Below are 14,855 nucleotides of genomic sequence, written 5' to 3'. Positions count from 1 at the left end.
ACTTTACCACATACAAATCCAAAGTGAAGCATTTTCTTTTAACCGTTGGGCTGTCTCAGACCCCCCCACATTGCAAAGGTTAAAAGAAAATGATTTGGTTTTGTAATGGGTAAAATTGTGTAAACACAACGATGGTTCGTTATGAACCTTTGGGTCATGTGACCCGAAGGCAGCACAATGGATAAATGAGGAAAACGGAAACTATGCAGGGCAGGGAGAGAGGTGGGAGGAGAGTATCATCAAAATTGTCTGTAAATGTTTCCTGAGTTGTCAGACAGTGCATGTCAGACAACCTGCCAGATCTCTATCTCAACCTCCTGTCCTACGAACCCAGCGCTAACGAGACTCACTACACTATACTGGACTATCTACAAAACACAGTGTCTGGCTTACAGCTCCAACTGGCATCCTGTGACCACTTGCAGGCCTGTTTGAGTCCCGCCTGTCCAGGACCCAAGTCCAGATTCCTGTGGGTAAGTGTTGTTTTTTTTTGTAGCTGAGAAGAGCAGAATATTTTTGGGGGGTTGACACAATGGAAAAAGTTAAAAAAAAAAAAGAAGAAAAAGACACTTTTCTCACGTCGAGTCTGGCGATCTGGTTAGATTGAGAAGCTTGCAGGTGTTGAAAGGGATAGGAGACAAAGACTCACTCCTCCAGCTGTCTGAAGGGTGAGTGCAGGCACTGCAGTCGCTGGTGTTAACCACCACAAGTCTCTGACAGATCATTAACACCTGCAGGGTTGGAATACCAGGGTGTGTGTTTGTGTCTTGTCTTCACACTTGCAGTGTTGGTGTCGACACCGAAAAAGCAAAGCGTGCGTGTTGCTCTTCTAAACTGCACAGTCTGTTTTGCATAAATTCAAACTCGGTGGTTGGCCCAGAAAAAAAGGAATATGATTTGCAAGTCAAAGTGTTGATCCGTACTTCTAAAGGTAATGTACATTTACATTTAGTCATTTAGCGGACGCTCTTATCCAGAGCGACTTACAGTAAGTACAGGGACATTCTCCCCGAGGCAAGTAGGGGGAAGTGGCTTGCCCAAGGAGACAACGTCATTTGGCACAGCCGGGAATCGAACCAACAACCTTCTGATTACTAGCCCAACTCCCTAATCGCTCAGCCATCTGACCCCCTAATGTAACTGAACACTAGACACAAGATCGGGGTGGTGAAGCCGTTGTTGTCATTCCATAGCTGCAGCATGGCTGCTAAAGAAATGCTGCACCATGGGAAATGAAGTCCTCTTTAAGATTTTGCTTAATGTGTCTTACACTGTCAGCAAGTACAACCACTGTATCCAGCTGACCTGCTCAGAAATATCTTAGTATTTTCTGTTTCTCATTCATTCACATATACTGTATTGTGGATATTTCCTGTATTGTGCATATTTGCTGCATTGAGTAATGTGTTTGTGTGTTCTGTTTCAATGCTTTGTATTTAGTTTTATAACTTTTTGGGGGTGGTGGTGGCAGTTATCTTAAGCAGCGACTGGCACATACAGTGTCAAAGGTGGAAGGTTACATTACAAATAAGGAAGTGTACAGTGAATTTGACCTTTGAGCCTCATACATGATCTCTCTCACACCAAACACACCCACACACACACACACCTAGCCACAGAAAGCAGACATTGGCAGTGAACAAGAGGAGGAGTAGAGAACAGGTGGATAAGAGAGGACAGATAAGACAAAGGTCAAATAAATAGGTGATCTTGAGCAAGGTTGTTGGAAACTACGTTTTTTTTAATTTTTATTAAAGGTTATTTAGTTTTCCTTCCTGTTATTTTGTCATAAATGTACAGATCCTTTGTTGACATTTCTCTTTTTCTTTATTCATAGAGGAACAGGTGTGTGACTGGACTGGAAGTACACAGCAGAAAAGATCACTTACCACCAGGAGAGAGAGAGAGAGAGAGAGAGAGAGACAGAGAGAGAGAGAGAGAGAGAGAGAGAGAGAGAGAGAGAGAGAGAGAGGGAGGGAGAGAAAGAGAAAGAGAGAGGGAGAGAGAGACCTGAAGTCACAGGTAATTTAAGGCGAGTTGTTGATTTGTGTTTTCTTGTTTTAAATATATCTACTTGACAGGAATTCCGGCCTGTCAGCTATATTAGTACTTGCCGTCTTGCTTTCACTGTTTTGTGAAAGAAGCCGCAAAAAGGAAGGAAGATGTGATAGAACGAGAGAGAAACGAGGGGAGGGACAGTGGTGCAAGACTTAAAGATGCCGTAAGCGGAATTGTCATTTGCTTTCAGAAGGAGCTGATAAACAGTAAGAGTGTTTTTTCTTACCTTCCTACTGCGTTGTCACAGATAGAGGTGAAAAAGAGGGTTGGATAGACAGGTGCGTGGGAGAAAAAGAGGAAGACGGTAGTCTCTGGAGAGTAGTCTGTAATTATTGCGTGGGAAGAGAGAGGGTTAAAGAGTGGCAAAAGGTTAGAGACGAAAGGATGAGAATAAGAGACAGGAAAGTATGATAATTAAATGTAACAGTATGAATATTTTTAAAAGAGGGAGTTTTATTACATCTATTGATGTGAGACGTTGAAATCTTCACCAGAGAAAATGGATAGTTTGACTGTTAAGTATCTGTTGCATGAAAGTAGCCGTTTCGTTTTCTTATTGATTTTGTGCTCGCACCGGAATCATAGCTCATTCTCCTGTTCTCTTTCCTCTCATCCCAGAAGGTCTGAAGGTGAAAATGGTTCGGTAAGTTGTGTTTTACTCTCTCTACTGTTTTTCGCTCAGTAGCCCAACAGCAGCTGCAGTCCTCAAACTTCTGTTTCTTGTCCTGCTTCCTTCTCCTTTTCTAACAGAGAAAAGAAAGCGATAAATTCTGATGTGCTGCCTTTTGTGTTTTTCTTCATTCACATTTTGAAAAGCAGACAGTAAATACTAATTCTTCCAAGTATATTTATTGTAGATTTGTCATCATTTAAATCTTTGATGGCAGTATGTCATACAGTGCTATATTGGTGTTATATAAAATATTACTATTTATCACAAAAAATACATGAGGATAAGATCAAGCATTTTTTTGGGTCACTGTCACTGAGCTAATGTCAGCGATTCAGGATGGTTTTAAAACAAATGACCGGTTTCCTCCTAAGCTTTCACATTACGTATTAGAAAATACTTTGTATGGACAGCGTGTCAATATACGGCCCATGTCAAGTCGATGTCACCGTAGATTTGAAGCCTGAACCGATATGCAGCGGAGAACTCACAGGCCCTTGTGTTTATCTTAACCACATACACTGCAGGACCTGCGCTACATCATTATTTTTACATTTGAAAGGATTTTTTTAACCATAAAGCTTGATGCTGTATAACCACCAACCACCTTCGGTAAAGCTCAGGGTCTATATCTGCCCTCTAGGAATTTGAATCTGTTCCACAGACGTGCATCAAACAGATTGTACTCAAAACAGATTTTTTTTTCTCACAATGCAACTTTTTAAAAAGTCAATCTTAAAATACAGCTATCCATTCATCCATATCCGTCCAGCATTGCTATTGGTGGAAAAACTCCCAATCTCAGAATAATCTCTGTTATATTGTATCTGTTGCTGTCCTGTGTTGCTTGGTGGGAGGGTTCATAACTAATCATGATGTAAAAGTAGTTATTACTACTGCAGAGCCAGACTGAACATACTTAAGACAGCGTGTTTGAGTGCACATCATGTATGTGTGTGTGCAGGTATGTTGGTCTACAGAGGCCTAATCCAGGCATGGGTGTCTTTGCATTCACAGTTTCTCTGTCTGATTTTTGGCTTTTCAACAGAAACCTACCTTACTGCTTAATGTGTCTGTGTGTGTATCAGAATCAGAATTTGGTTTTATTGCCATGTAAGTTTAAACAAACACAGAATTTACTGTGGCTGGAAGGTGCATACAATAAACATATATGGATCTTAATTAATTTTTTTAAGTAGAAAACGTATAAATAAGATTTAAAAAAAAGTCTAATACTAAGCGTGTGTTGCTTCTGCAGGTGGTTCCACAGAGACGTGTCAGGCCTGGACGCTGAGACCTTGCTCAAAACGAAGGGTTCCCATGGCAGCTTCCTGGCCCGGCCCAGCAAGAAGAATCCTGGAGATTTCTCTCTCTCTGTCAGGTAGATGCAGTGATGTATTCTTTCATTCATTCTTTCATCCTTTCCTTCATTCTTTCATCCTTTCATTCTTTGATTCTTTAATTGTTTCATCCTTTCTTTCATCCTTTCATTCTTTGATTCTTTAATTGTTTCATCCTTTCATGCTTTCAACCTTTCATTCTTCATGAACTATTTAGCAGTTTTTTTTGCAAGTGTCACGCTTTGTTTTCTGCTTTGACCTTTTCTATCTCCCCTTTTCAAATTCATCTTTCTCTTCCTCTTATTGGTGTCGCGATTTTTTTGCAATAATCTACAGGCATTAATATCATTTTCAAACAGCATTTAGTGACTCTTTTCATCTTGTCACCTTCTCTGTCCCTTGTCCCCTGTCCTGCAGAGTGGGAGATCTGGTGACACACATCCGTATCCAAAATACGGGCGACTACTATGACTTATATGGAGGGGAGAAGTTTGCTTCGTTGTCTGAACTTGTGGAGTATTACACTGCAGATGTCGGCGTCCTGCAGGACAGGGATGGCACCCTCATAGAGCTCAAATACCCCCTCAACTGCTCCGATCCCACCACAGAAAGGTATGTTTGCTGTCGTTGAGCAAACTAACTGAAATAATGGGTTCCAAGATGGCAACTTCCAGCCTATCTCTAACTCTGTTTAAACTAGACTGGAGCATTCAGAGGTGTGCTACCTTGCCTCCGAAGGTCTCGTTTCGGGGGTGACTGTATGTTTCACCTGTCACCTTTACATGGTTCTCTGGAACTACGAGATGTCCGGTTTATCTGCATCTCTGTGTATCTGTTTCTGTGTGGGTGTCAAACACAAGTAAACACCCAGTGTTGATTTTAAACCCACAAGTCTGTCTGTCTATCTGTCTGTTTATCTGTCTGTCTGTCTGTCTGTTTGTCTGTCTGTCTGTCTGGTTGTCTGTTTATCCGTCTGTCTGTTTATCTGTCTGTCTGCATGTTTATCTGTCTGTCTCTCTGTCTGTCTGACTGTCTGTCTGTCTGTCTGTGTCTGTCTCTCTCTCTGTCTGACTGTCTGTCTCTCTCTCTCTCTCTCTCTCTCTGTTTATCTGTCTGTCTGTCTGTTTATCTGTCTGTCTGCCTGGTTGTCTGTTTATCTGTATGTATGTATGTATGTATGTATGTATGTCTGTCTGTCTGTCTGTCTGTCTCTCTCTCTCTCTCTCTCTCTCTCTCTCTCTCTCTGTGTCTGTCTGTCTCTCTCTCTCTCTCTCTGTGTCTGTCTGTCTCTCTCTCTCTCTCTCTGTGTCTGTCTGTCTCTCTCTCTCTCTCTCTGTTTATCTGTCTGTCTCTATCTGTCTGTCTGTTTATCTGTCTGTCTCTGGCTGTCTGTCTGTCTGGTTGTCCACACGTCTGTCTGTCTGGGCTGTGAGGTGTTGTGCATCCTTGAGGTTTAATAATAATAATAATAATAATAATAAATTGTATTTGTATTGCACTCTATTTACAGCAATCTCCAAGTGCTACAAAGCATATAGTAATACAAATGAAAACGAATCAAATGTACAATAAACACATATGGAGAATCAAAGTTTAATAATAATAAATATAATAAAAAAAGATCAAGGTCAATAAATAATTAAAAGCAAAACCTATAAAAACACATTTAGTGAAAAGCTTTTTTTGAAAGATATGCTTGCTTTTAGGTTTAAAAACATCTGTTGCCTGAGGGGCCCTAAGACGGTCAGGGAGGACGTTCCACAGCCTAGGCATCAGACGCAAAGGCCCTGTTTATGTATCATGTATCGTCACAAACTGTGTTCCATCATGAAATTAGAAAACTATCCTTTGTAGACATGAGACATGCGACATGCTTCTAAATGCATATTTACGTCCGGTTATTTTTGGGCTGGTGGTTGTATTGTTTTTTAATGTGTGCGTGTTTGTGTGTAAATCACTCTGTTGTACCCTCTCACCCCCTCCCCCCCCCCCCCCATGTCAGTTGTTTAACTTCCCCTAAATGCTGCGGTTGGAAACTTGAAGTTTTGACACATCTGAAAGCAGTGACCAGACCCTTCGTCTTCCTCTCTTGCAGTCCTCCACCATCCTCCCTCTCTCTCTCTCTCTCTCTCTCTCTCTCTCTCTCTCTCAGTCCTTCCGGATCTCTCCTTCTTTCACTTCTTCTAAATACATTTTTGTTTATCTGTGGACAGTCTGCTCCGGAGTGTACAAAAAGGAGAGTTCTCTAGTCTAGTCAGTATTAACAAAAGAAAGAGCATGTTTACTGTACAGAGATATCAAGATAAGCTACATATCAGAGTTACTTCAACAGAAGTCCGTTTAATTCTGTGGCTAAGAGGTTTTAAGTTCAGATTTCCTCTTTGATATTATGTCCTTCCAGGGAAAGAGTAGAGTGTGCTCATGTGTGTCATTCTGTGTGGTGATTCCTGTCACGGCAAGTTAAGCATTTTGAAACTCAAAGTACAATGATTTTTCTTCATAAACTATAAGGTCCATCAAGCAATTATGCATAATGTATATCCTATCCGTACGACCACTTGATTAACCCATGTGCATGACATGGTGACCAGCCTGACCAAGGGTGTAGTCAAAAGGAAACAGTGTGTGAAAGAGAGGGGAGAGAGAAGTGTAGTGTGAGGTGTCTGTGTGTCTGTGTGTGTGTGGTGGTGGTGGAGGGGGGGTGGTTGTAGCTGGGGGCTTAGGTTATAAATACGCATGTTGTCTAGAGCCACGAAATCTTGTCATCAGAAATTTTTCCGACCGCAATGCAGGAAGTTCAGATGAAGAAATTGAGAACTGCACCTAAATTTAAAACAACACTGCAACAGGCTCTCAAGTAGAGGCTCTCCCGCCACAACGCACACGCGTGTACACACACACACGCATGCGCACGCACACACACACACACACGCATGCGCACGCACACACACCCCTCTGTACTGTACTTACTGGAGACATTAATACCTCAGTTGACACTGTCAACAGTCTGTATTGGTCATCCTTAAAATAACATGACATAATTTACTACATTCAGTGCTGAAATTGTGCACCTTTTACATATTGAATAGAATGTATGATGTTGTTGTAATGTCTTTTCAACACAGTCTGTTCCTCAGCATGAGCCTCTGTGATACTTGTAGAAAATCTTAGTCCTTAATCATCTGCTGCGCTCGGTTTATCAACCATTCTATGTGCTAAATTAATAAATGTTAGTGTATGCATGACTGTATGTGTGCTGCACAGTGTGGTTCTGTGTTAGCTTTGTAGAATGCATTTCTCAGGCCCAACTTGTGCTCCTCTGTGTTGAGACGCACAAGGATTTTGCAGACTGTAGTTTGTGCTTCATTGATTCTGACCATAACGTGTGCCTGTCACCTTCTAGGTGGTTCCATGGACACCTGTCAGGCTCGAACGCGGAGAAGTTTCTATGGCAACGGGACGAGCCGGGGACATTTTTGGTGCGCGAGTCTCTGTCTAAGCCGGGAGACTTTGTCCTGTCCGTTCTGACGGAGGAGAAAAGCAAAACACCCAACGGAGGGAGGAGGGTGTCCCACATCAAGCTCATGTGCCAGGTGCAAGCTTCTGTCTTAGACTGTGTGTGTGTGTGTGTGTGTGTGTGTGTGTGTGGGGGGGGGGGGGGGGGGGGGGGGGGGGTGAACTCCCGAAAGTTATGGAGAAATGTGAACCTAGCATCACCCTTCAGTTGTGTGTCACCATTTTAGGGGACATTCCCAAACATGCACACATGTTATTATGAAAAAAGTCCAGCTTCCCTTAAATGTTTGTGCAATGGATAATATACAGATCATATACAGGGTCAAACGTATTTTCACACAAGCGACATGTATCCCTGAACCTACTTCCTTTAACAAGTGAAATTTCAGGTTGTTCAGATGCAAATTCGGTACTCAGATCGATGAGCTGTTAAGTCATGGCATGTGTTGCCGTCGGTCTGGTTTTCATAGCTGATGGACCTATCTGTGTCAGCGGGCTCAGCTAGTTATTTTAAGTTGTGGTTTGTCTCATGTTCAGCACTTCTCAGCAGTCCTTTGTGAATGAGTTTCTTTGTTTAACCGTGGATTACAGGGGGGTTAATAAGGCCTTGCACAAGCCCCCACAAGGACAAGGATCAGTTCTGGGTTTGGGACTGTTAACTACAGTGTCGGACTGTGTGGCCAGCTGAACATGATTACATCAGATTAGTGTAGATTAGATTTGTGTCATGTATTCCCCCCCACAGATAATCCAGGTACTATTCACATGCTAGTGTCACACCAAACATGTCTGTTTTGTTCAGTCCTGTGCAGTGAATCAGAATCAGAATTCGGTTTATTCGCCATGTATGTTATACAAACACGGAATTTACTGTGGCAGGGAGGTGCAAACACTAAACATATACAAATATTAAATTAAGTAAAGGTACAGAAGTTCAACTATTCCTAAGAACTAAACAATCTAATGTTAGGAGTTTGCAGCCAGTTGAATTTCACAAGATGTTATCTAAGGACCGATTGCTAATGGTCTTCGTGAACTGAAGTGGTTTAATGTGTGTCTGATAACAACGTTTATTCTTCTGACACAGAATTTGATGAGGTGTGTTTGGTGTGTGTGTGTGTGTTGGTGTATCCAGAACGACAGGTACACCATGGGAGGCTCCGAGATGTTTGACACCCTGGCTGATCTTGTGGAGCATTACAAACGCAAGGGCATCGAGGAGATCTCTGGAAACTGGGTTTACCTCAAACAGGTACGAGAAACTCACACTGGGTTCAAATCCCTCACAGGACATTACATTTACATTTAGTCATTTAGCAGACGCTCTTATCAAGAGCGACTTACAGTAAGTACAGGGACATTCCCCCGAGGCAAGCAGGGTGAAGTGCCTTGCCCAAGGACACAACGTCTGTTGGCATGACCGGGAATCGAACTGGCAACCTTCGGATTACTAGTCCGACTCCCTCACCGCTCAGCCACCTGACTCCCACATGGTTATCAGTGTCATTTTTATCGATGGTGGATTGGATCCTTTCCCAGCCATACTACTCCACCCGCGTGAATGCGGCTGACATCGACAGGAGGGTGAAGCTGTTGGACCAGATGGCTGAGAACCCAGATGAAGGAGAGAAGAAGAGCAAGGCCGGATTCTGGGAGGAGTTTGACGTACGTTTTCTTTCACACTAAATAATAATAATAATAAATCAGCTTTATTTTTTTTAAGATTGTATACAGTACTTTGCAAAAGTCTTGGCCACAATTTTTTTTTACGCAAACATGCACAAGCTAGCATGTTCATTTGTGGTTGGAAACTGATCATGTTACGAAATGAGCCCAGCTAACCACTTAAAAGGTCACATGGTCATGTTCTTGTTGGTATGTCGTAGCTTTCCTCAGTCATAACGAGTCATAACGCACTTCTAATTTGGCTTGATTTAGGGTCACAAGGGAGAATGAATTGAAAAAGATGCTTCCTTTTAAATATCCAACATGCAAGGCCAGATTAGAACCCCAAAGGGCCCCTGGGCACTGAAGTCTGCCCACCCCCCCCCACCCCCCCCCACCCCCCCCCACCCCCCCCATACTTGTTTTGTTGATAACTAACTTTTATTTTATTCCGATTGGTTAATTATCAACATCAAGGGCCAAGCAAGCCTTGTGTAGACTGTTTTCATGAAGAAAAAAAACATTTTAAACAAAAATAATAATTGTCTGCTCACGGCCCAAGGACCCCTGGGCATGTGTCCAGATTGCCCATATGGTCGAGGCGGCCTTGTCAAGATGACAGCAACTTCCTGTGCTATCAATCCTGTGAATGTGGTTTTGATAAAACTTCACACAGGACTGTAATGTTGTCAAATGAAACCGCTGAAAATGTCATAGAGGCCTAGTTTGCAGGTCGTTTTCTTAATTAACCGTTGTAGATTATTTGTATGGTTTGCTAAATTAACATGTGGCTTACAGTTAACATGTGGCGCTTACCTCAAGACTCACAGTTATGTTGCCCCCATGTGGCCATAGATGGTATCGCAAGCATCTAATCTTCGTTCCCCTTCCTGTTTTTCTTTCTCTCTCTTTTTGTTTAAGGCCCTACAAAAGTTGGAGGCGAAGCTGAAGAAGAGCAGGGAAGAAGGAATGAGGCCAGAAAACAAAAGCAAAAACAGATACAAGAACATTCTTCCCTGTAAGAACCTCTTCTAATTCCAGTACTTTCTCTCATCTGATCTCATTCTGGGTTAGTGCAATAACGCTAAATCAGAATCAGAAATCAATAAGTAACGGCATTTCTCTTCTTTTTCCCCCTGTTGGACATACGACCTCTCCACCCCCTCTCATCCCTCCATCCCCGTGATCAGTCAATGAGAGCAGGGTCATCTTGGAAGGCGGAGATCCCAATGTTGTCGGTTCAGACTACATCAACGCCAACTATGTGAAGGTAAAGACATAAAGCTACACTCACTCAATGCCACGCAATTTACACTGCATCTTTGTTGTTCCAGTTGTCATCTTGTCTCAGTCTGATGTTCTTTATCATCTTAAACTGAAACGAGTAAAAACATGTTCCGGGGCCGCTGTGTGTGTGTCTGGGCGTGTGTGTCTGTGTGTCTGTGTGTGTGTGTGTGTATGTGTGTGTGTGTGTGTGTGCAGAACACCCTGCGGGAGCAGGACCAAAAGGTTTACATCGCCACCCAGGGCTGTCTCGCATCAACCGTCAACGATTTCTGGCAGATGGTGTGGCAGGAAAAGACGACGGTGATCGTGATGACGACGAGGGAGGTCGAGAAGGGGCGGGTCAGTGACTGCGCTGCCTCCTCCTAGACACTCCTAGTTTAAACCCGACTAATCAATACCAATCCACACGGTGTGAGAACGAGAAAGACAGAAGAGGGGTCTCACTTCCTGTAGTGACACGCTCTCCCCTCTCCCCTGTTGTGTCACGTGCAGAATAAATGTGTCCCCTATTGGCCCGAGCTTCAAAGCTCGAAGGAGGTAGGGAGGTATGTTGTGACGTCCACGTCAGAGAGGGATGCCAGCGACTACAAGGTCCGCATCCTGGAGATCTCACCTCTAGACCAGGTACCTACACACAGGAATGTACGCTCAGGTACACACACACACACACACTCGTGTGTGCGTGCCCACCATTTCTCACACCCAAGCACAGAGAGACATCTCACGTGGATAAAAGTGCCTCCTCATGGTTTCTTAGTTTTCGTTTCAAGAAATGCTTTGGTTTAGATCGACGTCTTACGGTATACGAACCGTGTCATTGTCATAAAATAACATTCCGTATTTACTATTTAGGCAAGTGAAACACAACCCTTTATGAATGAACTCTCTGTCTCAGTCGGGTTCTCCCCGGACTATCTGGCACTACCAGTACCTGAGCTGGCCAGACCACGGGGTCCCAGATGAGCCGGGGTGTGTGCTCAGTTTCCTCTCCGAGGTTAACAGCAAGCAGGACGAATTCCCTGGTGCCGGACCAATGATCATCCATTGCAGGTGACGAACAGCTGGCTCAGCCAGTAGGGGGGTACAAGGGGCCGGAGAGGGGGGAGGGAGACAGTGATGACACACAGCTGCGATAGTACAGAATGTACGCAACAGGTTCCTCAAACTGGGGTTTTGAGTGAGCAAGAGTCTGCAGCTATCAGGAAGACAGTGTTTTGTATCTGTCCACCGAAGTATAGTATTGATCAATAGATATGCTAGAGCAGTGAAATATTTTGTCTTCTCCTAAACTAGTGTGGAATTAGAATACATTTTAAGATTAAGGTTTTTCTTGTTGTTTAGGATTAAGATTAGTTGGCTTTAAGTCAACCGACAGTTTATCCTATAGGAATTTGTCTCTCTTTTTAATCAAGAATAGCAAGGTTACTTGTGCAATTTTTAAGACAGTCATATGACTATTTCATGTGCAAAATGCTTCCTGTGTTAGACAGTTTTTTCACTCTTAAAAATACAGCTAAACCTCAAACACAACTACATTCAGATGGCAACCTGTTAGTAGCAAAATAGTACCCATCCAGTCCGCTCCGAGTGTTTGTGCTATGACACCTACAACACCTTTGTGTTGTATTTCCACATAATGTTAGAAACACTCCCATAGTGCATGGATGATGAAACATTAAAACAGATGAGGGGGAGCATGGTGCAGCGGGGATATTTAGATCACATTAGGTAACAGAGAGGGGAAAAAAAGACCCAACTTTGCAAGACTGTTCCAGAACATAACTGACCATGTTTTCCTCCGTCCTTGTTCAGTGCCGGGATTGGTCGGACGGGCACTTTTGTGGTGGTTGACATGATTATCAAGACCATTGACACTAAAGGTGAGTTCCAGTTGATAAAAAAAAAATGAAATCTTCATTTATGATTTTTTTTTTTCTTCTTTTAAACAGCCATTAATCTCCCGATTTATTCAGTTATCAGTTATCTCTTATCTCTCCTTATCCACCTATCTCTGTTTCCCTCCTCTTTCTCTGTCTTTCTCTCTCTCTTTCTCTCTCTCTCTCTCTCTCTCTCTCTCTCTCTCTCTCTCTCTCTCCCCCCTTCCCTCCCTCCCTCTCCTTCCCTCTCTCTCTCCAGGTCTGGACTGTGATATTGATATCCAGAAGAGCATCCAGATGGTGCGAGAGCAGCGCTCCGGCATGGTGCAGACTGAGGCCCAGTACAAGTTCATCTACCACGCCGTCTCCTACTACATAGATGCTGAAAAGGCCAATCTCCAGGCGTCCAAGGTGGGGCAGGGAGAAGGGGGGAGAGGCGAGGGGGGAGAGGGGGGAAGGGAGGAAGACAGAAGGAAAGAGGACAGGAGGGGGGAGGTGTTGGGGAACAATATGAGAAGTAGGGGAGGGACAGAGAAATGTGTGTGTGGGCAGGCGGGCGGCCGGGAGTGTGTGTGTGTGTGTGTGTGTACAGCTAATTATGTTAGCTATGTTACGGAAAAACAGACTAGGCAGAAAAACAAGATCTGGAAGGAGAGAAGTGTCCGGGGTCATAGGTCAATGATCTCTGGTCAGTGTTGTTTCCATGCGTTTCGGCCGTGCTGATCGAGGTCTACTTCTGCAGGAACGGTCCTAATCAGTTGCTGCGTTGTGAAATGTGAACATTGAAACAGAAAAAGATCCAGACACTACACACGATGTCTAGGCAGACACCATGACCTCATTGTGCATGTGACTCATCCACCTAATCCTCTTCCCATCCATTCCAGGAAACTGAACCAGAATATGGAAACCTGAAGCCCATGCATCAGATAGCAAGCCGAAAAGTCTCAAAGTGAGTGTGTGCACGCACGTGTGTATGCACTATATATGTGTGCACCTTATTCCAAAGGAACCCAACAGTTCTGTACACATCACCACTTCCCATTCTGGGTCAAGGTTCCCTCAGTCACAGTCCACAGCTTATATAAGTGAGGCTCTGAGGACAAGCAGAGTTGTGCAATGTCTTGATTCGGACAGAGGGGAGTTTCTGAGAAAGAACTGGACAACTCTTACAAGCCCTACAATCTCTCAAGCCCTAATGACTGTAAGCCTCCCTGAAAATGGGACCATTGTTTGTCGCTAACCCTGCTGCTCTATCCACTCTCCACAACCCTTTATTGTCATGAATAATGGGCTTGTTTGTGTTAGCAGTGAAGGTAATACAATTGGCCCCACTGTACCTGCTGGCTGAGGGTGGAATGGATCAATTACAAAAGACGACCCTGAACATTCACTTGCCCACCAGCACATGCAGTCACAAAACATGGAGGCATCACGGTCCGTGTAGTATGTAGAATGAAACTGTCGTGTTGTCACGCTAGATCATGTTTCAGTTCTGATTCCACTCAGTCATTGACTCCATGCCATCATGTCGTACCCACTGTTAGAAACGTACACCAACTGAAAGCCCATCTCTCCCCGGGGCATCGTGTTATTTAAACTGGGTGTCGAACACAGGTCAACACAGTGTGAAGTTGGCATAGCCCAACATAGATGGCATGCTGCCCTCTGTGAGTTGGACGGCTTTTCATTGGTTCATGTTCGGTAGATCCATCTAATTACCGGACTGTACTCTCTCTTTCTAATGGGTCTGAGTACACAAGCTCTCAGATAAACAAACTGGCGCACAACAGGTGTTTAACTGTCCCACAACTGATGTTTAACTGTCCCACAATTGATATTTAACTGTCCCTGTTCTCTTGTCTTTCAGAAAAAAGGAGGAAACGTATGAAAATACGTCAGTAAAAGGGAAGAAAGACGTGAAGAAGCAAAAGTCTGAGGAAAAAAAAAGTGGTTCAGTAAGGAAGAGATAGAACTGAAAAATAGGAGACATTTTAATTTCCACATTTAGTCATTTAGCAGACGCTCTTATCCAGAGCGACTTACAGTAAGTACAGGGACATTCCCCCGAGGCAAGTAGGGTGAAGTGCCTTGCCCAAGGACATAATGTCAATTTGCATGGCCAGGAATCGAACCGGCAACCTTCTGATTGGTTTCCACCAATGATTGTTCTACATTGAATTTGATATTTTTCTAAACTTTTGTTAGTTCATGGTTCTACATTTTATATATATATATATATATTTAGAATACAGTCAGGGTGATTTAACATTAAAACATGTGTACCCTATAATGTAGATTAAATAAAAACGGTAAATGCTTTATGGAAATGTTTCTATGTACATTGAGATTTTAGTGACAATAAAGAGAAAATAATCCCGTATTTTTCTACCTTTCTCTCTGTATTGTCCCTATTTTGTGATTTACATTTTATAAGATATC

General features: G+C 43.3%; 1 protein-coding gene across 6 annotated transcripts; it reads left to right on the top strand.

Annotated features, from left to right (window-relative positions):
• Positions 1 to 369: 369 nt before the first annotated feature.
• On the top strand, positions 370 to 14,794 carry ptpn6 (protein tyrosine phosphatase non-receptor type 6). 6 transcript variants are annotated; one of them, XM_067238334.1, is made up of 16 exons: positions 370 to 473; positions 2,677 to 2,701; positions 3,987 to 4,109; positions 4,486 to 4,680; positions 7,472 to 7,661; positions 8,720 to 8,836; positions 9,124 to 9,249; positions 10,171 to 10,267; positions 10,440 to 10,519; positions 10,732 to 10,875; positions 11,029 to 11,160; positions 11,432 to 11,586; positions 12,349 to 12,416; positions 12,673 to 12,824; positions 13,301 to 13,365; positions 14,284 to 14,794. In XM_067238334.1, exons 2-16 carry the CDS (start codon positions 2,694 to 2,696, stop codon positions 14,384 to 14,386), a joined length of 1,755 nt encoding a protein of 584 aa, XP_067094435.1. In that variant the 5' UTR covers positions 370 to 473; positions 2,677 to 2,693; the 3' UTR covers positions 14,387 to 14,794. The 6 variants fall into 6 exon arrangements, with proteins under 6 accessions (XP_067094435.1, XP_067094436.1, XP_067094438.1 ...); XM_067238335.1 differs by having other exon boundaries at positions 381 to 469; XM_067238337.1 differs by having other exon boundaries at positions 454 to 473; positions 2,680 to 2,701.
• Positions 14,795 to 14,855: the final 61 nt, after the last annotated feature.

Source organism: Osmerus mordax, chromosome 6 (assembly GCF_038355195.1).
Source record: "Osmerus mordax isolate fOsmMor3 chromosome 6, fOsmMor3.pri, whole genome shotgun sequence".
Lineage (NCBI taxonomy): Eukaryota > Metazoa > Chordata > Actinopteri > Osmeriformes > Osmeridae > Osmerus > Osmerus mordax.
This window is presented reverse-complemented; position numbering and strand designations above follow the sequence as displayed.